Genomic DNA, 23,454 nt, shown 5'->3' on the forward strand with positions numbered 1-23,454 from the left:
AAATCTAACATAGCATCTAATGTTCTAAATTTTCCTCTAGGCACTGCTTCAGTAGCATCTCATTAATTTTGATATGTTGTGTTTGTACTTTCACTGAGTTCAAAAATATTTTAAAATTCCCTTTGTAATTTATTTTTTAAGCTATAAGCTATTTAGAGATGTGTTGCTTAATTTTCAAGTATTAGGGAATTTATACATATTGTTGATTCCTAATTTAATTCCTTTTGTGGCCAGAGAACGTATTCTACTTAATGTCAATTATTTGTAATTTATTATAACTTGTTTTACCGCGCAGTCTATCCTTATGAATCTTACATGTTTACATGAAAATAATTTGTATTTTCAATTGCATTGTGTAGGTGTGTATGCAATTTGATCAATTTGGTAAAGAGAGTTGCTTTAGTTTTTTATAACCTTACCAATTTTTGTCTCTTTGTTCTGTCAGTTACTAAAGAGAAATGATGCATTTCCATCAATGATGGTAGCATTGTCTATTTCTAGGTTTGACAGTTTTTGCTTCATATATTTTGAATATTTCTTATTAGGTTTATGCAAGTATGTAGGATTTTTAAATCATTCTGGTCATTTATTTTATTAATTTGAACTGTTTCTCTATCTCCTTACCTTGAAGTCTACTTCATCTAATATTAATATAGCCATATCAGCTTTCTTGGTGTTAGTGTTTTCATGGAATTCTTTTCCCCTTCTTTGACTTTCAACCTATTTATGTTTCTATAATTAACGTGCATCTTTTATAAACAGTATATACACTGTTTTTGGTATTTGTTCTTTTTAATCTTATCTCAGAAGCTCTTTTTCTTTTTTTGGAATGTTTACTCTATTAACATTTAATATAATCTTTATGGGGTTAAGTTTATGTCTATCATCTTTCTAATTGTTTTCAATTTGTCCCCTCAGTTCTATTTTTTTTTTTTTACTGTTCCTCATTTCTGTCTTTCGAGAAAATAAAATATACTTAGTATTCCATTTTACCATCTCTTTGGCTTCTTAGCTACACCTCTCTGTTTTATTTTCTTTAATGGTTGTTCTAGGGACTATAATGTGCATCTATTTGTTAGATTCATTACAGTCTATCTTTAATTATTCTTACATCACTTCTCCTATGTTTAAAAAAGCAGTATAATTCTGTATACTTCTCTTCTATACTTTGTGTTACTGTTGTCATACATTCTACTTCCACATGTTATAAATCCCATAATACATTGTTACTTCTGAAAAAGTAACAAAGAATTTAAGGAAAGACAAAATACCTTTTTATATTTACCCACATATTTATTATTTCTAGTGCTTTTCATTCTTACCTGTATTCATAATTTTCCATCTGTTTTTTTCATCTGCTTTAAAAATTTTCTTTATTGCTTATAGTACAGATCTGTTAATTCATGTACTTTCATTTTTGAATGATATTTTTGCTAGATATAGAATTCTGGATTGACAATTATTTTTCTCTAGCACTTAAAAGATGTCATTATGTTGTCTCTAGCTTCAATTATTTCTGATGGAAAAAAATCACTCTTTATTCATATTGTTCCCTTATATTTGTGTATGTGTGTATGTTTCTGTACTGCTTTTAAGATTTTCTCTTGTATGTTAGTTTTAGTAGTTTGACTATAAAGTCTTAAGTGTGGTTTTCTTATATATCTATATATGTGTGTGTATGTGTGTGTGTGTGTGTGTGTGTATATATATATATATATATATTTTTTTTTTTTTTTTTTTTTTGAGATGGGGTCTCTGTTGCCCAGGCCGGAGTACAGTGCGGCAATCAAGGCTCACTGCAACCTCTGCCTCCCAGTTCAGGTGATCCTCTAACCTCAGCCTCGCAAGTAGCTGGGACCATAAGTGCATGGCCAGCTAATTTTTTGTAGTTTTTGGTAGAGACAGGGTTTCACCATGTCAGTCTGGTTGGTCTTGAACTCCTGAGTTCAAGTGATCCGCCTGCCTCAGCCTCCCAAAGTACTGGGATTACAAGCATGAACCACCATGCCCAGCCCTTTTGTATTTTTCTAGTTTAGGGTGTTCTGAGCTTCTTGGATCTTTAAGTTGATGTTTTTCATCAAATTTGGAAAAAATTTCAGCCAAAGTCACTGATATCCATTTAGCTTAATTATTATTATTTTTTAACTCTGCTTCTGTTTGGATCATTTCTATTGACCTGTATTCAAGTTAACTGATAGTTCCTACTACTGTGCAATATATTGTTAAAGCAATCATGTGAACTTTTGTTTTTGAAAGGAATGCCTTTTATTCAAAAAGTCCAATTTAGGTTCCTTGGTACTAAGTATAAAGGGTGCCTTGACCTTTCCATAAAAACGTTTAAATGTTACTGTCTCTGAAAAAACAGTTTTAGAATATGAAACCTTTATCCTCAAGATTTCTATGAATACGAAACCCTCAAGGAGGAAAAACATCACCAGCTTAATTATTTCTATAAAATATCTTCCTTGTTTGCTTTTCATGTTGCTATGGGAAAAGATAACAATGCTGTTTTAAAAAATGACAACGATAGATGATTTCATGAAACTTGCTTTTGATTTTTTGTCAACCTAATGCCTCAATTCAGAGGTCAAAGATGAATATAGGATTATATATTATCCTTCCATGTTGATGGTTACAAGATCTGCTAGGAGAGCAAATACAGTTGAAAAGATGCTGTTGGTGATTATTACCCTACACTGAGTTCACAAAGGTTCTTATAATTAGGAGAGGAAGCCAAAAGACACTTAACTCTACATATATAATCAACACATATATTCAATGGTAAAAAACACACAACATGAAATCTACTTTCTAAATAAAATTTTAACTGTACATTACAGTATTGTTTACCATATTCATACTGTTGTACAGCAGATATTTAGAACTTATTCATCTCGTATAACTCAAACTGTGTATCCACTGAAGAGCAGCTCTCCATTTTTCTCTCTCCACAGATCCTGGCAATCATTCTTCTACCTTCTGCTGCCATGTAAGTAGAATCATATAGTATTTGTCCTTCTATGACTGGCTTATTTCATCTAGTGTAATGTCCTGAAGGCTCATCATGTTGTAGAATATGACAAGATTTTCTTCTTCTTTAAGGCTAATATTCCATTGTATGTATGTACCACATTTTCTTTATTTATTCATCTGTCTGCAGATATTTAGGTTGTGTAGAAGGTTTTAGTTTGATGCAGTATCACTTATGTATTTTTGCCTTTATTACCTATGCCTTTCATGTCATATTCAAGAATTCGTTGCTACGACCAATGTTATGAAGCTCTTCACCCATATTTTCTTCTGGAAGTTTTACAGTTTTAGGTTTTACATTTAATTTTTAAATGTATTTTGAATTTATTGTCACATATTATGTAAGATAATACAAATAGCCAATAGTTATACAAAAATAACATCACTAATCAACATCACTAATTATCAGGGAAATGCAGAAGTAACTACAATGAGATATCACCTCATACCTGTTAGGATGGCCATTATAAAAAACAAAACAAACAAACAAAAACAGAAAATAACAATGCTGATGTGGAGAAATTGGAATCATTGTACACTGTTGGTGGGAATGTAAAATGGTACAGCTGCGATGGAAAACGGCACTAAGGTTCATCAAAAAATGAAAAATAGAATCCATATAGTCTACACTTTAAAACTTTTTCTTACTAAATTATTATTTACCATTATGTTCTAAATGTTTTCAATTTGATTTCACATTTCAGCCAGATAATATTTTGTTGTAGAAATACATTGTAGATGTAGGTGTCAGTAGACTATCCCTACTCTTCAGTTGTGGCAATCAAAAAGTCCACAGACATTGCCAAATATCCCTGGGGGACAATAACACGCCTAGTTGAGAGCCTGTTTTATTTATTATTTATTTATTTATTTATTTATTTATTTGAGATGAAGTCTCACTCTGTTGCCCAGGCTGGAGTGCAGTGGCGCGATCTTGGCTCACTGCAAGCTCCGCCTCCCGGGTTCATTACATTCTCCTGCCTCAGCCTCCCGAGTAGCTGGGACTACAGGCGCCTGCCACCACGCACGGTTAATTTTTTGTAATTTTTTTTTTTTTTTTTTGGTAGAGACGAGGTTTCACCGTGGTCTCAATCTCCTGACCTCGTGATATGCCCTTCTGACTCACAATGAGATTACTATTAACTAACGTTAAGAACATTCACACATACTGCTAAGTAGTATCTCCCGTATTTTGTATGTTTTTGTTGATTTTTGTAAATTCAAAGATAGAAACGTATTTTTTCCTACTAATTACAATTCAGTGTAGTTGATTTTCAATACAAAGCTTTGTAGTAAGAAATCTACACTGTAAAACTGATTTTAAAAGAAAAACAAACCTACTAAAATACTGAACTGAAAATCAGATATAACAATCACTTGTTTCATCTCTCATTGAAACAATGTACTTTTCAATGTATCTCTTCATTCTGTAGCTCTCTCATTTCTTTTAAAAAGTCTGTCTATAATAACAGACAAAGCCTCCTATTAAATATCAGTCCTTGTACCTGTGCTCTGATTCCCATTCCTTCTCACTTTCTTAAGAGTTTTGTTCCTTTAGTTATCCCCTCTCTCGCTTATTCTCAATCTCTTTTTCTATGGATCATTCTATATTCACATAAATTAAAAATATGCTCTTTTCTCTAAAATTTAAAAAACTCCAAACTGCTCCTTTTAACATCTTACTCCAATCCAGGTATTAATCTATTTTTTGGCACCCCTTCATAACCAAATATCTTTAAAGAGGTATTCAGTTGTGCTGTTTCCTCACCTGCTGCTCTTCAGTTTAACAATATTTTGGCTTCTATATAATTGCTTTTCTAAAATTGCTTTTTAAAGGGTCACTAACAACTTTCGCAGAGCCAGACACACTCTAATCACTTTTCTGAACCTATCCTACTTAGCTTATCTGTAGCATCTGATGGAGTTTACTACTTCTTGAAACATTCCCCAGTTTTTGTTTGTTTGTTTGTTTTCTCTTCTGTGAAGGTCTTTTCCTTTTTCTCTTCTCCCCGGCAACTCCTCTTCTTCCTGAAATTAAATGTCAAATTCCTGACATCTCTATCCACAAGTCTCCTTTTCTTCCCTACTTCCTTCTGTCTCTCTCTCGCTTTCTCTTTTTCTCTCTTGTCATCTTCCTTCTCCGCTTCCTCCTTCCCCTCCTCTTCTTCTAGGTAATTTCATTTATTCCCATGCCATTATATACCACCTATACGCTAAAGACTCAAATTATTGCCCTAGACCTCTCATCTGATATTCAGACTTACTTGTCCACTTGACATCTCCATTTATACAAAAGACATAATAAAATTTAGCATGTCTAAAACTGAACTCTTTATTTCCTACCACCACATGCCCCCTCCTATCTCAAACTTCTTCACCTTTGTGAAAAATATCATCACAATCAGTGGCTCAAGCCAAAATCTGGGAATAATCTTTGATTCCACTCTCTTATCTCTCACATTGAATTATAATCAGTAGCTCTGTAAATGCTAATGATTTCTGAATCTATCCTTTTTTCTCCCACAGCATTGCTATCACCCTAGTCAAGGCCACCTTCATTTCCTGCTGGAGTGCAATACTCGCCTTCTAATGGGTACACCAGCTTGCTTTCCTTTTTGGTTCCACAATATTTTCTTCACACAGCAGTGTGGATATTTTTAGTCATAAACCAAAGCGTATCATTCCCCTGCTTAAATTAAAATAGAATTTCTTATAATTACTTCAGAAGCTTTTATGATCTTGTCCTTACTCATCTCTACAACAAAATCTTCACTTATTTTTTCTCTTCTGCACAACACTGTCAGCTTCCTTGCATTCTTCCTGTTTCTAGATGATATAGTTAAGCCCTTTACCATCTTAGAACCTTCTATTTCATTTATTGATTTATTTTTTGAGGCAGAGTTTTGCTCTTGTTGCCCAGGCTGGAGTGCAATGGCACCATCTCGGCTCACTGTAACCTCTGCCTCCCAGGTTCAGGCGATTCTCCTGCCTCAGTCTCCCAAGTAGCTGGGATTACAGGCGCCCACCAATACACCCGGCTAACTTTTTGTATTTTTAGTAGAGACAGGGTTTCACCATATTGGCCAGGCTGGTCTCGAACTCCTGACCTCAGGTGATCCGCCTGCCTCGCCCTCCCAAAGTGATGGGATTACAGGCGTGAGCCACGGCGCCCAGCCTATAACCTTCTTATAAGCTGTTCACTCTGTCTGGAATGTGCTGTTCCCTGCTCTTCTTTGCGTTAGTTCTTCTTTTAAAAAATAGGCTTGTTAAGGTTTAAGTAATATGTTTGTAAAATGTACTATTGGAATACATTTTGACATACGTATACATCCATAAAACCATCTCTGCAATTAACATAATAAACACATCTGTCATGCCCAAGAGTTTCTTTGTGCCCTCTTGTAACCCTCTCTTCCAGCCCTCATCACATGTGTCCCTTCCCATTCCCAGGCAATTACTAATCTACTTTCTGACACTATGCATTTGTTTTCATTTCCTGGAATTCTGTATAAATGGAATCATACAGTAATGTGTCCTTTTTCTCCTGATTATTTTTACTCACTACAATTATTTTGGATTCATCCATGTTGTAGCATTTATCAATAGTATATTCCCTTTTATTGTGGAGTAGAGCACCATTGTTTGGATTTGCCAGAATTTGTTTATCCATTTACTTAACAAAAATTTGAGTTGTTTTAGTTTTTAAATATTTTTTAATTTTTTTCATTTTAATAGGTTTTTGGGTAACAAGTCGTGTTTATTTACATGGATAAGTAATGGTGATTCCTGAGATTTTAGTGCACCCATAACCAAGCAGTGTGCACTGTACCCAATGTGTCATCTTTTATCCCTCACCTGCCTCTCACCCTTTTCCTTGAGTCCCCAAAGTCCATAGTATCATTCTTATGTCTTTGCATCCTCATAGCTTAGCTCCCACTTATAAGTGAGAACTTACAATGTTTGGTTTTCCATTCCTGAGTTACTTCACTTAGAATAATGGTCTCCAGCTCCATCCAGGTTGCTGCAAATGCTATTATTTCATTACTTTTTATTGCTGAGTAGTATTCCATGATATATCACATTTTCTTTATCCACTCGTTGATTGATGGGCATTTGGTTGGTTCCATATTACTGCAATTGTGAATTGTGCTGTTATAAACATGCATGTGCAAGTGTCTTTTTCATATAATGACTTCTTTTCCTCTGGGTAGATACCCAGTGGTGGGATTGCTGGATCAAATGGTAGATCTACTTTTGGTTCTTTAAGGGATCTTCATACTGTTTTCCATAGTAGTTGTAGTAGTTTACATTCCCATTAGCAGTGTGAAAGGGTTCCCTTTTCACTATATCCACGCTAACATGTATTATTTTTGATTTTTAAATTATGGCCATTCTTGCAGGAGAAAGATGGTATTGCATTGTGGTTTTGATGTGCATTTTCCTGATAATTAGTGATGCTGAGCATTTTTACATGTTTTTTGGCCATTTGTATATTTTCTTTTGGAATTGTCTATTCATGTCTTTAATCCACTTTTTGATGGAATTATTTGATTTTTTTCCTCACTGATTTGAGTTCCTTATAGATTCTAGATATTAGTCCTTGTCAGATGCATAGTTTGTGAAAATTTTCTCCCACTCTATGGGTTGTCTGTTTACTGATTATTTATTTTGCTGTGAGGAAGTTTTTAGTTTAATTAAGTTCCATCTATTTATCTTTGTTTTTGCTGCATTTGCTTTTGGGTTGTTGGTCATAAAGTCTATGTTTAAGTCAATGTCTAGACAGGTTTTTCCAATGTTATCTTCAGAATTTCTATAGTTTCAGGTCTTAGATTTAAGTCTTTGATTAATCCTGAGTTGATTTTTGTATTAGGGGAGAGATGATGATTCAGTTTCATTTTTCTACATGTGGCTTGTCAATTATGCCAGGATCATTTATTAAATAGGGTGTCCTTTCCCCACTTTATATTATTGTTCGCTTTGTTGATCAGTTGGCTGCAAGTATTTGTCTTTATTTCTGGGCTCTCTATTTTGTTCCATTGTTCTATGTGCCTCTCTTTATATCAGTACCATGAGGTTTTGGTAACGATAGCTTTGTAGTGTAGTTGAAGTCAAGAAATGTGATGCCTCCAGATTTTTTCTTTTTGCTTAGTCTTGCTTTGACTATGTGGGCTTTTTTGGTTCTGTGTGAATGAATTTTAGAATTGTTTTTTTCTAGTTTTGTGAAGAATAATGATGGTATTTTGATGGAAATTCCATTGAATTTGTAGATTACTTTTGATAGTATGGTCATTTTCACAATATTGATTCTACCCATCCATGAGCATGGCATGTATTTTCATTTTTTTGTGTTGTCCATTATTTATTTCAGCAGTGTTTTGTAGTTTTCCTTGTAAAGATCTTTCACCTCCTTAGTTAGGTAAATTCCTAAGTATTTTATTTTATTTCATTATAGCTGTCGTAAAAGGGGTTGAGTTCTTAATTTGATTCTCAGCTTCGTCACTGTTGGTATATAGCAGTGCTATTGATTTGTGTACATTGATTTTGTATCCTAAAACTTTACAAAATACACTTATCAGATCTATGTGCTTTTTGGATGTGTCTTTAGGGTATTCTAGGCATACAATCATATCATTGGCAAACAGCGACAGTTGGATTTCCTCTTTACTGATTTGTATGCCCTTTATTTATTTCTTTTGTCTGGTTGTTGTGGCTAAGACTTCCAGTACTGTGTTGACTAGAAGTGGTGAAAGTGGGCATCTTTGTTCTTTTCTAATTCTCAGGAGAAATGTTTTCAGCTTTCCCCCATTCTGTATAATGTTGGCTGTAAATTTGTCATAGATGGCTTTTATTACCCTTAGTTGTTTTCCTTCTATGCTGATTTTGCTGAGGGTTTTAATCATAAAGTGATGATGAATTTTATCAAATGCTTTTTCTGCATCTATTGACATGATCATATGATTTTAAATTTTGTTTATGTGATATACCACATTTATTGACTTGTGTATGTTAAACCATCCCTGCATCCCTGGTATGAAACCCACTTGATTGTGGTAGATCATCTTCTTGATATGCTATTAGATTTGGTTAGCTAGTATTTTGTTGAGGATTTTTGCACCTACATTCATCAGGGATATCAGTCTGTAGTTTTCTTTTTTTGTTATATCCTTTCTTGGTTTTGGTATTAGGGTGATATTGGCTTCATAGAATGATTTGGGGGAGGATTCCCTCTTTCTTTATCTTTTGGAATAGTTTCAAATATTTTCAACGGGATTGGTACCAATTCTTTTTTGAATGTCTGATAGAATTCAGCTGTGAATCCATCTGGTCCTGGACTTTCTTTTGTTGACAATTTTTAAAATTACCGTTTCAATCTCACTGCTTGTTATTGGTTGGTTCAGAGTTTCTATTTCTTCTTGGTTTAATCTAGGAGGGTTGTATATTTCCAGGAATTTATCCATCTTCTCTAGGTTTTCTAGTTTGTGTGCATAAAGGTGATGATAGTAGTCGTGAATGACCTTTTGTATTTCTATTGTATTGGTTGTAATATTTCCCTTTTGTTTCTAATTGAGTTTATTTGGATCTTCTCTCTTCTTTCCTTGGTTAATCTCACTAACGTTCTGTCAATTTTGTTCATCTTTTCAAAGAACCACCTTTTGATTAATTTATCTTTTGTATTTTTTGTTTGTTTCAATTTCATTTAGTTCTGTTCTGATCTTTGCTATTTCTTTTTTTCTGCTGGGTTTGGGTTTGTTCTTGTTTCTCTAGTTCCTTGAGGTGTGACCTTAGATTGTCTATTTGTTCTCTTTCAGACTTTTTGATGTAGGCATTTAATGCTATGAACTCTCCTCTTAGCACTGCTTTTGCTGTATCCCAGAGGTTTTGATAGGTTGTGTCACTATTATCATTCAGTTCAAAGAATTTTTAAAGTTCCATCTTGATTTCATTATTGACCCAACTATCATTCAGGGGCAGATTATTTAATTTCTATGTATTTGCAGGGTTTTGAGGGTTCCTTTTGGAGTTGATTCCACTGTGTGAATTTTATTCCACTGTGGTCTGAGAGAGTACTTGATATAATTTTGACTTTTAAAAATTTATTGAGACTTGTTTTGTGGCCTATCATATAGTCTATCCCGGTTAATCTTCCATGTGCTCACAAATAGAACGTATATTCTGCAGTTGTTGGGTAGAATGTTCTATAAATATCTGTTAAGTCCATTTATTCTAGGGTATAGTTTAAGTCCATTGTTTCTTTGTTGACTTTCTGTCTTGATGATCTGTCTAGTGCTGTCAGTGGAGCACTGAAGTACCCCACTATTATTGTGTTGCTATCTATCTCATTTCTTAGGTCTAGTAGTAATTGTTTTATAAATTTGGGAGCTCCAGTGTTAGATGCATATAAATCTAGAATTGTGATATTTTCCTGTTGGACTAGTCCTTTTATCATTGTTTAATGTCATTTCTTGTCTTTTTAAACTATTGTTGCTTTAAAGTCTGTTTTGTCTGATATAAGAATAACTACTCCAGCTCATTTTTGGTGTCCATTTGCATGGAATGTGTTTTTCTACTCCATTACCTTAACTTTATGTGAGTCCTTATGTATTGGGCGAGTCTCTTGAAGAGAACAGATACTTGGTTGGTGAACTGCATGTTGTGGGAATTTGGTGTCCAGATTATTTAGTCAGCCAGTAATAAGTATAGTAACTGATAGGTATTTTTAAAATCCTCTCCCTGCTCTCATACTCCACCCTCAAGTAGGCCCCAGTGTCTGTTGTTCACTTCTTTATGTCCATGTGACATAGGACCTGACAAAGATTTCGTGATGAAGATGCCAAAAGCAATTACAACAAAAACAAAAATTGACAAATGGGACCTAATCAAACTAAACAGCTTGTGCACAGCTATAAAAACTATCAACAGAGTACACAGACAACATTTTGGATAGGAGAAAATATTTGCAAATTATGCATTCAACAAAGGTTTAATACTCAGAATCTATAAGAAATGTAAACAAATTTGTAACACAAAAAAAACTGATTTCATTAAAGAGTAGGCAAAGGACATAAATAGACACCTTTCTAAAGAAGATATACATGCAGCCAACAAGCATCTGAAAAATGCTCAACACCTCCAATCATTAGAGAAATGGAAATCAAAACCACAGTGAGATCCATCTCACACCAGTCAGAATGTCCATTATTACAAAGTCAAAAAATAACAGATGTTGGAGAGACTGTGGATAAAAGATAATGCTACACACTGTTGGTAAGAGTGTATATTAGTTCAGCCATTGGGGAAATCAGTATGGCAATTTCTCAAAGAACTTAAAACAAAATTATCACTCAACCCAGCAATCCCACTATTATGTATATACCCAAAGAAATATAACTTGTGGTTTACCATAAAAACACATGCGTGCATATGTTTACTGCAGCACTATCCACAATGGCAAAAACATGGAATCAATCCAAATGCCCATCAACAGTAGACTGGATTAAGAAAATGTGGTACATATACACCATGGAACACTACACAGCCATAAAAAAGAATGAAATCATGTAATCTGCAGCAACATGAATAGAGCTGGAGGCCATTATTCTAAGTTAACTAATGCAAGAAGAGATTCTTTTTAAAAGCTGTTTTGGCTACTCTAAATCCTTTGAATTTCTGTATGAACTTTAGAATCAGTTTGTCGTTCCTACAAGAACATCTGCTGGATTTTTATTGGGATCTAGCAATGAAACTACAAATCAATTTGGAGTGAACTGCCATCTTAATAAAATTGAGTTTTGTGAGACATAAACTTGGTGTAACTATTTATTTAAGTCTTCTTAACTTTTCTCAGCAATGTTTTCTGGTTTTCCATGTGTGGGTCTTTCATATCTGTTGTCTCATTTATGGCTAAGTACTTCTTATTTTTGATGATATTGTAAATGGTAATTTTAAATTTCAATTTCAGATTGTTGTATGCATATAGAAATACAATGGAATTTTGTATATTAACCTTATATCCTGCACATTGTTAAACTCACAGTGTTAGTTCTAGTAGCTGTTTTTGGCAGATTTCATTAAGTTTTCTTCACAGACAATCATGTTTTCTGTGAACAAAACTATTTACCTTCTTCTTCCTTTCCAATCTAGATAACTTTTATTTCTTATTCTTGCTTGACAACACTGTCTAAAATTTCCAGTACAATGTTAAATAGAAGTAGATGTGAGTTAAAAACTTTTTCTAGTTGGGGTAGTGGGAATGGCAGTATTTCCTTTATTTGAGTGTTGGGCATTGTTTCCTTTAATCCTTTCAATTGGCTCTTTTCCTGTTCCTGGATAGCTGCATCATATGTATACGTTGATCAGCATTTTGCTCTAGGAGGAAACACTGTAGCTCTCTGAAATTCTTTTGTGAGCTGCAGATGCTTTAGTTCCTCTGGTTTCTCATCTTCATCTCCCAGCTTAAAAAGCTCAGTGGTTTCCTCCTGGGCTTCCCCTCCCTTTGCTACGTCCAGAAATTATGTTGAGATTAGTAAATGGGTATGATTGTTAGGTTTCCCATCTGTCCCATCACTTTTTTTTCATTGTTTGATATCCTGTGTCTTAAAAACCATTGTTTTCATTTATTTTGTCTATTTTGGGGGAATGGGTGTGGGGTTTTCAGGTAGGAGGTTAAATCTGGTACCTGTTACTCTATCTTTCTATCTTGGTTGGTAGTGAGAATCTAAAGCTTTGACTATTTCTTATCTTACAAAACTTCACTTAAATGTTTCCGTGTTAGATAGGCCATTCTCTGATAACACCCTCAAAAATAGGTCCACCTTATCTCATTTTTCCCTATCATTGCATTGCCACCTTTTTTCAATTATCTATGAATTTATTTATCTGTATGTTACCTATTATAAATGAAAGGAAAAGACCATAACTGTTTCACTCATCACTATATACTTAATGCCTAGAAAAATGTTTGACACAAGAGATGCTCAATGAATGAATTTTTCCCCATTTATTGTTCACCATAATTTTTGCTGATTTTTTTTTCTTTTTCTTTTTTTTTTTTGAGACGGAGTCTCGCTCTGTCGCCCAGGCTGGAGTGCAGTGGCGCGATCTTGGCTCACTGCAAGCTCCGCCTCCCGGGTTCACGCCATTCTCCTGCCTCAGCCTCCCGAGTAGCTGGGACTACAGGCGCCCACAACCGCGCCCGGCTAATTTTTTGTATTTTTAGTAGAGACGGGGTTTCACTGTGGTCTCAATCTCCTGACCTTGTGATCCGCCCGCCTCGGCCTCCCAAAGCGCTGGGATTACAGGCGTGAGCCACCGCGCCCAGCCTGATTTTTGTTTCTTAAAGCATTCCTTCTTTAATTTTTTTTGTTTATTTCTCCATTCCTGTCTTTCTGTTCATTTTAAAATACTTATTTGCCTTTCTTGGCTAGTTCTCTTATCATTCCCTTTTATTTTATTTCTTCTTTATTTTTCAGATGTTTTTAGGATCTGTTATCATCCCCCTGCCCTCTGAAAAGAAAGGGATAATAGGCCCGGGACTCTCCAAAGGATCCCTTGTTGCATAACTAGAAATTAATGCACAACTAGAAATTGATGCACAAGCAATGTAGACAATCCTCTAAATTAAGCCTACTTTTCAAACTTCCCTTAATTCAAATGGCATAATATCAGTTTTTAAATAGCAAAATTTATGTGATTATCACAAGTAGAACTGTTACTAAGCAATGAGGCAGCAGCCTGAGTTTTAGCCCTAACTATTCCACAGATTGCTTATGATTCTGGAAGTTATTTAACCTCTCTGTGATGTGGGTTGGTTCATCTTTTATAATAATTATAATAACTAACATTTATAGAATCACTTTTATTAACATTAACCCAGAAAAGTTCTACAGCTCTCTAAGGGAGATAGAAATTGTGATTTTTACTTTATATATTAGAAGAAAGAAACTCAGAGTGATTAAATGCCTTGTTTAAGATTATAAATGTATGAAGTAGCTAATAAATGGAAAAGGTAAAACAATGTAAATCTGATCAGATCTCTGCTGTTCTTTTCAAAGCGTTTTTCTGCTTCTAAAAATCATAGTCTGTAAAATATGAAAGTTTTCTCTCAACTACAAAATTTTATTATTCTATGATGTGAAAGTTTTGCAGATTGGTAATTTAAAGATTTGGGGAGGTCAGCTGCTTGGAGCCTAACCTATGGAATAAGTTGACCAGTAAAGGAGTCATTGATATAATTTCATTGATAGTGTGCAAAAAGTGAGGTGTTTTCTGATTATAAAATAAAGGACTTGGTTTCCAATGTTCCTGAAACTTTTAAAAAGACACTTAGAGATCCAAGATTATACAGTGAAAAGCCTATCGAGTAACTTTAGTGTCAGATAGGCATAAGTTTGGGTCCCACTTATTCTGTGTGACTTTGAGAGACTAATTTCATTTTTTTCAACTTCAATTTTCTCATGTATAGAGAAATATACTAATATGTACCAATCTGCCTCAAAGGGTTATAATCACTATTAGATAATATAACACTGAGTCAAATTGACTAGCAGAGTAGAACACATAATCAATGGAACTGGGTTCTATCACCCCAAATATGAACAATGCGTATATGCTTTTCTGAAAGTTAAGAAACAATTCATGAAAAGGCTGAACAGTGTCTACTGTAATAAAGTGAGACTATAGAAATATAATCAGATTGTATTATCCAATAGTTAAACTTCAAGTCAAATTTTCATAAAATGTATTTTGAAAAGCAATTGTAGGATATACCTTTGAGTGGTTAAAGAATCAATCCCTTTTCATAATATACAATATTGATCATTCAGAGAAGACTTTTAGGAAATCTGATTTTAAATCCTAGGGCTTGTCTGAGCCCCTGTGGAGCTCACTGGTAGAGATACAGAGGATTTCTTTAAGTCCTTCTACTTACTTGATTTTACTTCTGACTTAAAACGTTAGGTCTCTAGTTAGAAATTATGATTACTTTTGCAAAATTCTGGTGAACTCACTCCTATTCAACATAGTGTTGGAAGTTCTGGCTAGGGCAATCAGGCAAGAGAAAGAAATCAAGGGTATTCAGTTAGGAAAAGAAGAAGTCAAATTGTCCCTGTTTGCAGATGACATGATTGTATATTTAGAAAACCCCATTGTCTCAGCCCAAAATCTCCTTAAGCTGATAAGCAACTTCAGGAAAGTCTCAGGATACAAAATTAATGTGCAAAAATCACAAGCATTCTTATACACCAGTAACAGACGAACAGAGAGCCAAATCAGGAATGAACTTCCATTCACAATTGCTTCAAAGAGAATAAAATACCTAGGAATCCAACTTACAAGGGATGTAAAGGACCTCTTCAAGGAGAACTACAAACCACTGCTCAGTGAAATCAAAGAGGACACAAAAAAATGGAAGAACATACTATGCTCATGGATAGGAAGAATCAATATCATGAAAATGGCCATACTGCCCAAGGTAATTTATAGATTCAATGCCATCCCCATCAAGCTACCAACGAGTTTCTTCACAGAATTGGAAAAAACTGCTTTAAAGTTCATATGGAACCAAAAAAGAGCCCGCATCTCCAAGACAATCCTAAGTCAAAAGAACAAAGCTGGAGGCATCACGCTACCTGACTTCAAACTATACTACAAGGCTATAGTAACCAAAACAGCATGGTACTGGTACCAAAACAGAGATATAGACCATTAGAACAGAACAGAGTCCTCAGAAATAATACCACACATCTACAGCCATCTGATCTTTGACAAACCTGAGAGAAACAAGAAATGGGGAAAGGATTCCCTATTTAATAAATGGTGCTGGGAAAATTGGCTAGCCATAAGTAGAAAGCTGAAACTGGATCCTTTCCTTACTCCTTATACGAAAATTAATTCAAGATGGATTAGAGACTTAAATGTTAGACCTAATACCATAAAAATCCTAGAGGAAAACCTAGGTAGTACCATTCAGGACATAGGCATGGGCAAAGACTTCATGTCTAAAACACCAAAAGCAACAGCAGCAAAAGCCAAAATTGACAAATGGGATCTCATTAAACTAAAGAGCTTCTGCACAGCAAAAGAAACTACCATCAGAGTGAACAGGCAACCTACAGAATGGGAGAAAATTTTTGCAATCTACTCATCTGACAAAGGGCTAATATCCAGAACCTACAAAGAACTCAAACAAATTTACAAGAAAAAAACAAACAACCCCATCAAAAAGTGGGCAAAGGATATGAACAGACATTTCTCAAAAGAAGACATTCATACAGCCAACAGACACATGAAAAAATGCTCATCATCACTGGCCATCAGAGAAATGCAAATCAAAACCACAATGAGATACCATCTCAAACCAGTTAGAATGGCGATCATTAAAAAGTCAGGTGCTGGAGAGGATGTGGAGAAATAGGAACAACAGGTGCTGGAGAGGATGTGGAGAAATAGGAACACTTTTACACTGTTGGTGGGATTGTAAACTAGTTCAACCATTATGGAAAACAGTATGGCGATTCCTCAAGGATCTAGAACTAGATGTACCATATGACCCAGCCATCCCATTACTGGGTATATACCCAAAGGATTATAAATTACGCTGCTATAAAGACACATGCACACGTATGTTTATTGCGGCACTATTCACAATAGCAAAGACTTGGAATCAACCCAAATGTCCATCAGTGACAGATTGGATTAAGAAAATGTGGCATATATACACCATGGAATACTATGCAGCCATCAAAAAGGATGAGTTTGTGTCCTTTGTAGGGACATGGATGCAGCTGGAAACCATCATTCTTAGCAAACTATCACAAGAACAGAAAACCAAACACCGCATGTTCTCACTCATAGGTGGGAACTGAACAATGAGATCACTTGGACTCAGGAAGGGGAACATCACACACCGGGGCCTATCATGGGGAGGGGGGAGGGGGGAGGGATTGCATTGGGAGTTATACCTGATGTAAATGACGAGTTGATAGGTGCAGCACACCAACAAGGCACAAGTATACATATGTAACAAACCTGCACATTATGCACATGTACCCTACAACTTAAAGTATAATAATAATAAATAAATTAAAAAAAAAAAAGAAAGATAATAATTGTGGGGTACGTCATAGATGAGTCAAAGGATAATCCCTAAAAATGAAAGCCAGTTAGTACAATGCTACAAATACAAGGCCAGGGTGGGAGGAAGCAACTTTAGGGAACTGGGGACTATAAAAATTACAAATACAAAAATAATTAATAGAACAAACTTGCAAACTTTTCTAAATACCAAAATAATTTTTTAAAAGGAGACAGTAAATTGAGAAACACAGTAAACAAAATATAATTCAAACTGAAAGGATACCAAAAAATGAAAGCACCAAACCCAAACACATCCGTTCTGTCAATAAACATGAATAGGCTGAACTCACCTATTAAATAAAAAGATTTTAAAATTGGCTTATAAAGCAAAGCCAAAATCTATGCCGTATGCCAGACACATCTAAAATACAGTCATTCCAAAAACTTAAATCAAATGAATGGAAAAAACACATCAGGCAAATGAAAACAATAAGACAATAAACCTAATACCAGAGGAAGTAGAATTTAGGCCAAAAGCATTAGATGAGACAAACAGTGTTGTTTGATGTTGCTCATAGCCACAGTTCATAAGTTATATAAAATACTATTGGTATCTACGCACTAAAAAATACAACCACACCCACATACAGAACAGAAACTTCAGTTGGTGCAGGGAGATACCGAGAAAAAACACTAACAGTAGTATTGCCTTTTACTCTGTTGAATTGTCTTATTGATCTGGAAGTACTTGTTATTTATTAACGTGTAATTCCACGGTTGATTTCATGTATTGTAAATATTACCTATATGACTACATGACTAGTATTTTTACTCTTATAGTAGTATATTTTGAAAATAAAAGTTTCTAATTTTATTGAAATCAAAAAAAAAAAAATTCTGGTGAACTCAGTACCTAGTTCTTCTCTCATTTGTCAGATTTGAAAAGTTCCCTGGTAGTTCATGTGAGAGAAAAAATGCCTGCTGCCATGCTCTGTCTATCCTACTGACATCATCATTTACTTACAGATCTTATGACTTTTGCTAGATGTAGAGAATATAAAGAATTTTAGATATGATCTTGAGATTCTTGTCATGCATTTGGAAAGGTAGAGCATAAGTATAAAAGTAAGGAGCCATACAAATGAATCCAGGCTAAATGTCAACTAAATGGTTCAAGCAAGCCTGTACTGTGTACAAACCTGGACACCGGAAGCGTTTAAATAAAGGAATTGGCACAACGGGGCTCTGATGGTGGTAGGAAAGGCTTACTATAGAAAGTAAACTTTTAGTAGGGCGTTTCCAGAGAGGGAATAATATGAGTAAATCATAATGGTAGTAAGATGCAAAAATTTGGCTTAAGAGGAGAATAGTGGAAAATCCATTTGAAGATGTTGATAGAAATTATACTTTAGAGGATCCTGAATGAAGGTTTTTAAAAAAAATTCTGAAGGAAATATAAGAAATATAAGAAAATATATTATTGAGATTTCTCAGAACTTTTTAAAACTTTACATCATGGCTGATACTATTGGATCCTGATGATCTAAGAGCCCGTTTCTGCTCCTGATCTTCAGTCTCCAATTTAGCTTCTTACCATAAAATAATTACAAGTTTATTACAGAAAAATCAGAATATATTGTAAAGCTAAAAGAAGTCTATAAAATCCACAAAGTGTTGTTCCAGAAACTTTTCTGTCTCTACACACACACACACACACACACACACACACACACACACATACACACACACACAATGTAGGAGATCCTACCTTCAGAAGGCTAAACTGGGATTCTGAAGTCTGAATATGTGTATTAAACCATGCTGAGACTATTTACAGAAAAGTTTTGGCTGAAATCCTTTATGTGGTGCAGAGGATGGGTGTGAAAAAATGGCACAGAGCAGGAATCAGCAAATTTTTAATGTAAAGAATAGGACAATAAACATTTCAGGCCTTGTGGCCATATAGTTTCTGCTGCAGCTACTCAACTCTGCCATTGTAGTGTGAAAGCACTGAAGGACAATAAATAAATGAATAATTGTGACTATGTCCCAATAAAACTTTATTACAGGAACTGAAATTTCATACAATTTTCAGATGTCAAGAAATATCATAGTTATCATAGTATCAAATAAGCTTCTGTTTTAGGAGCAGCAGAAGCCAACATAGATACCAATATTCTCACACATGGCAACAGGAACAGAGAGAGTGGGAAGAATTCCTAAAAGGGGGTGCTCTGCTAGAGTAGAAAACTAGAGAATATTTATGAGCAAAAATTACTCAACTTCTGGACACTCCCAGGAACATTTTGAGGATTTCACAGAGACTGACTTATGTAAGCTAAGGGCATAAACCAGTAAAGTTTTAGGTTATGTTACTGATAAGATTCCATTAGTATCTATGAACTGGTGAGGTCTGAAGAAATTCAGGTTACAAACAACATATATGTGTGAGTGTGTGTATAAAATGTATATGTTACACAACTCTAAGGCCATTTTTTTTACATATTGTAAAGCAGCCTGCTTTTTAACAGAATATATTAACATATGATAAACTTTTTTTATGTCAATAAATATTTACCCATAACATCACTAGTGTCATCTGTACCTCCAGTCACACACACTCTCACTCTTCATCCTTTCTATACCAGTTTTTATAATTGCTTACTCTAGACAACTTCGGATCTGTGTTTGCTACCATGGTAAATGTTGATCTTATTTACTCATTTACTTTTTACCTTAATTATCCTACTTTATAATGTTTGGGTGCCTTAAATCACCATAGAAATATGTGTTTGTATATTTTAATAAAAATAATCAGAAATCAGGAATACTTCGTTATCTTCAAGGGATATAATTATTTAAAAGAAGCAAATGGTTAGTCCCTGGTTAGAATAGTACTATAAAATGGCCAAAGCATAAGGCTGCCAAAATAAGAAAGCATTGACTTATTACTGATACTGGTATCAGTAATAAGTTTTATTATTTACAGGGCATCATAGCTCTTCTTTCTCAAAATAAAAGACAGTGACTGTTGGAATAGCAGGACATGGTCTGCATGGTTTGAAATAAACACAAAAACAATGGGTATGATTGAATGGGTACAGGACAATAATGGATTGAAATATTTCTATAATAATTTTTATGAAAATTATCAGGTTGCACACCATAACAAAACAAAAATTTGCATGCATGCTGAATGTGTTTTAAGAAACACATTACTGGGCCGGGCGCAGTGGCTCAAGCCTGTAATCCCAGCACTTTGGGAGGCCGAGACGGGCGGATCACGAGGTCAGGAGATCGAGACCATCCTGGTTAACATGGTGAAACCCCGTCTCTACTAAAAAAAAAATACAAAAAACTAGCCGGGCGAGGTGGCGGACGCCTGTAGTCCCAGCTACTCGGGAGGCTGAGGCAGGAGAATGGCGTGAACCCGGGAGGTGGAGCTTGCAGTGAGCTGAGATCCGGCCACTGCACTCCAGCCTGGGTGACAGCGCGAGACTCCGTCTCAAAAAAAAAAAAAAAAAAAAAAAAAAAAAAAGAAACACATTACTGAGCACTGATGTATGGATTTAACTCAAGCATTATGACTTAAAAAGGCTATTTGCCTAACCTTTATATAACTTACTCTGATAGGAAGTACGGATCCGTTTCGTTAAATCAGGATAAAAGTTAGACAGGCCACGCATGCAAAAGTTGTCTTTGGAACATGCCAGAACACCAGCATCAGCAGCAGGCAGAAGAAAGAGAAAAAAAGTCTAAAGTGAAAGGAAGTGATATCATACCAGAATCTAGAACAGCCAAGATGAAGAAATTGCAGCAAGATTAGGTAATTAAATTAGAGAGGAGATATTAATAAAATAAATCAATTATAAAGTAAGAGGTGATAGATGAATGATGAGAATGTGGTAATAATTTTAATCTTTATTTAAATATTTAATAAAAAAATATTTATAAATATTTATATCTTATTTAAATGTCTTATAAAAGTAGATGGCATATTTTCCTTACATGTTTTTACAAAATACAATTATTTGGCTTGTAACTAATATGTATAAATTATTTCACTAATATAAAAATGATTGTCTTTAATCCTTCCACAATTAAAAAGAAAGCTAAAGATTTCAGTCTTTAATATTTCATTGTTATAATATAAAGTGAGTTCTGATTTTGTTATCTTGTACACTAAACACAAACTGAGTTTATAACTTCACAGATTTTCCTGATTTTAAAGTCATCAATGTTCTAAGCTCTAGTAGTAACTGTTAAGGTTCAAGCAGTTTAATTTAAATTAAATAACAATTGCATTACCTTTGTCAAAATATATACTTTTTTTGCCCCACTGTGTATATCCAGCAAGTGATTTAGATGTTATCATAGGATTCACAGCTTTTCTGATTATATTGGTGCTTTTAGCATTGCAAACTGAACACCTGAAACATGGTTATTGTGACTGAGGAACTAAATTTTTAATTATAAATAGCCTACTGCCCCCAACACCTTTCTACCCTAGAGTCCATCAACTTCAAACTTGTCTTTCCCAATCATGAGGAAACCTTATGTTATGTGAATGTACAATTGCTTTTTATTTTGTCTTCCTTTCAAAATCTGGTAGTGATAGAGGCAAAATCTCTAGAATTTGAAATTTCTAGCTCTCCTAAAATATTGCTAAAATTTGAGATTCCTCACTAAAAACCCTTGGTTTCTGAAAGAGAAATTTTGCGCCCCTCAAAAAGGTCTAAACTGGTAATTTGGAAATGATTGAGTTTTGCAAAAGAAAGGATAACAAGAAGAGTTTCAGTATAACAATTTTCATTAGTCCAAAAAGGAAATTCATTTATTATCACATTTGGATGTTAAATTTGACATGCCTGCTATTTGGAAAATAACACCTACCATCATATACCCTTTTTATTTTTTATTATAAAATATTTTCCTATGGTTATATTTAGTAATGTAATCAATATTCAATAGATTATTTTAAATAATATATGTAGAAATTTTATTTTACTTATTTAAAAAAATTTAAAAGTTATTATTTTTATTATTGTTATTATTAGAGATGGGGTCACACTGTGTTACCTAGACTGGTCTTGAATTCCTGGCCTCAAGAAATCCTCTCACCTCAGCCTTCCAAAGTACTGGAATTACAGGCATGAGCCACCATATCTGGCCCAAAGTAGAAGATTTTAAAGGATTGTCTAAAATAACACTTAATATTATAGAAGCATTTTCATCTCAACCTTTTGGCCTAATTTTTTTTTTTTTTTTTTACCAACCGGACTGTCAACGGAAAGAAAATATGCAAAACTTTGGCAGTGTTTCCAAAGTCAACTATTTGGATATATACTAAAATTTCAGTAAAACTTTGGATAATTGGCATATCAAAGTTTGGCATTAAATCCTAATTAACCTTAAGTTTATTTTCTTTTACAGTTAAATACATCAATTTGTTGATCCTGCCAAAAAAAAAAATGCCATCTGTCATAGTACTTTAAAAATTTTAATGAAAAATGTTTACTGAATCGTGAAAATACCTCCAGGAAGGTCATCATCCAACAAGGAAAGGTGTCAGCTACACTATGGAATTAATTAAAAAAATTAAAAGTAGTGAATGACCTAAAACTATCTTTTTAAAGGGGCTAGATATTTTAGAAGTCAACCTGTTTAACACAACCATTGCAAGCAGTTTTTTCAACTACAGAGCCCTAATTTTCGTAGCATTTTTACATTTAATAGCTTCTTATTTTCTATTTTTTTAGGAATTAAACCTAAGAAACTTGAGATGCTTCTTAACTTCAACAGGAAATTAAAGTTTAAACTTACACACCCCTAACCCTGTCAAAGGTTCTCACAATGCTTCTGCCCAATTTATTTTGCTTACGTGATTTTGTAAATTATGTTGATTTTATTTTGCCATGCATTAGAATAGTATCACAGAAGAAAGACAAGAAATCTAAAAGTAAGAACATAGATGAACAAATCAAGTTCATAACTCATCTTGTTTTATCTCCTACCTGCAATGAACTGTTTGTTTTTTCGAGGAGACCGTGGTTGTCTCTGGTATAAGTCACTTGATCTATATAGGTCAATGGTCCCCATGCTTAACAGTACTGTCTTCTGTATAAAATCCACCACAGCCAACCCATTGCAGTTCCCAAATGCAACTCTAAGAGAGAGAGAAAAAAAAATGCAACTAGAATATATCACAACAAGCATGATTATTTTTATCTTCAAATCGATCATAGGATTATTGAAAAGTAATGTCTTAGGGTTGGGGAAGTTGGGCAGTGATTTGTATAAAGTCAAGAAGGATGCCTTGCCTTTCTGACGGATAAACTGCCTTCATATAAT

At 34.3% G+C, this 23,454-nt stretch overlaps 1 protein-coding gene across 5 annotated transcripts in view; it reads right to left on the reverse strand.

Moving 5' to 3' along the window:
- Positions 1-23,454, reverse strand: part of LOC105470313 (syntaxin binding protein 5L) — a 493,614-nt gene that overhangs the window by 116,667 nt on the left and 353,493 nt on the right. For 3 of the 5 annotated variants that reach the window (XM_011722169.2, XM_011722170.2, XM_011722173.2), the window contains 2 exons: positions 23,118-23,269; positions 20,729-20,800 (listed from right to left, as the gene is read on the reverse strand). In XM_011722169.2, coding sequence (XP_011720471.1) covers positions 20,729-20,800; positions 23,118-23,269 — 224 coding nt within the window. The remainder of the gene's footprint in view (positions 1-20,728; positions 20,801-23,117; positions 23,270-23,454) is intronic. The other 2 variants (XM_011722172.2, XM_011722171.2) reach the window with 1 other exon arrangement.

This window comes from Macaca nemestrina, chromosome 2 (genome assembly GCF_043159975.1).
Source record: "Macaca nemestrina isolate mMacNem1 chromosome 2, mMacNem.hap1, whole genome shotgun sequence".
Lineage (NCBI taxonomy): Eukaryota > Metazoa > Chordata > Mammalia > Primates > Cercopithecidae > Macaca > Macaca nemestrina.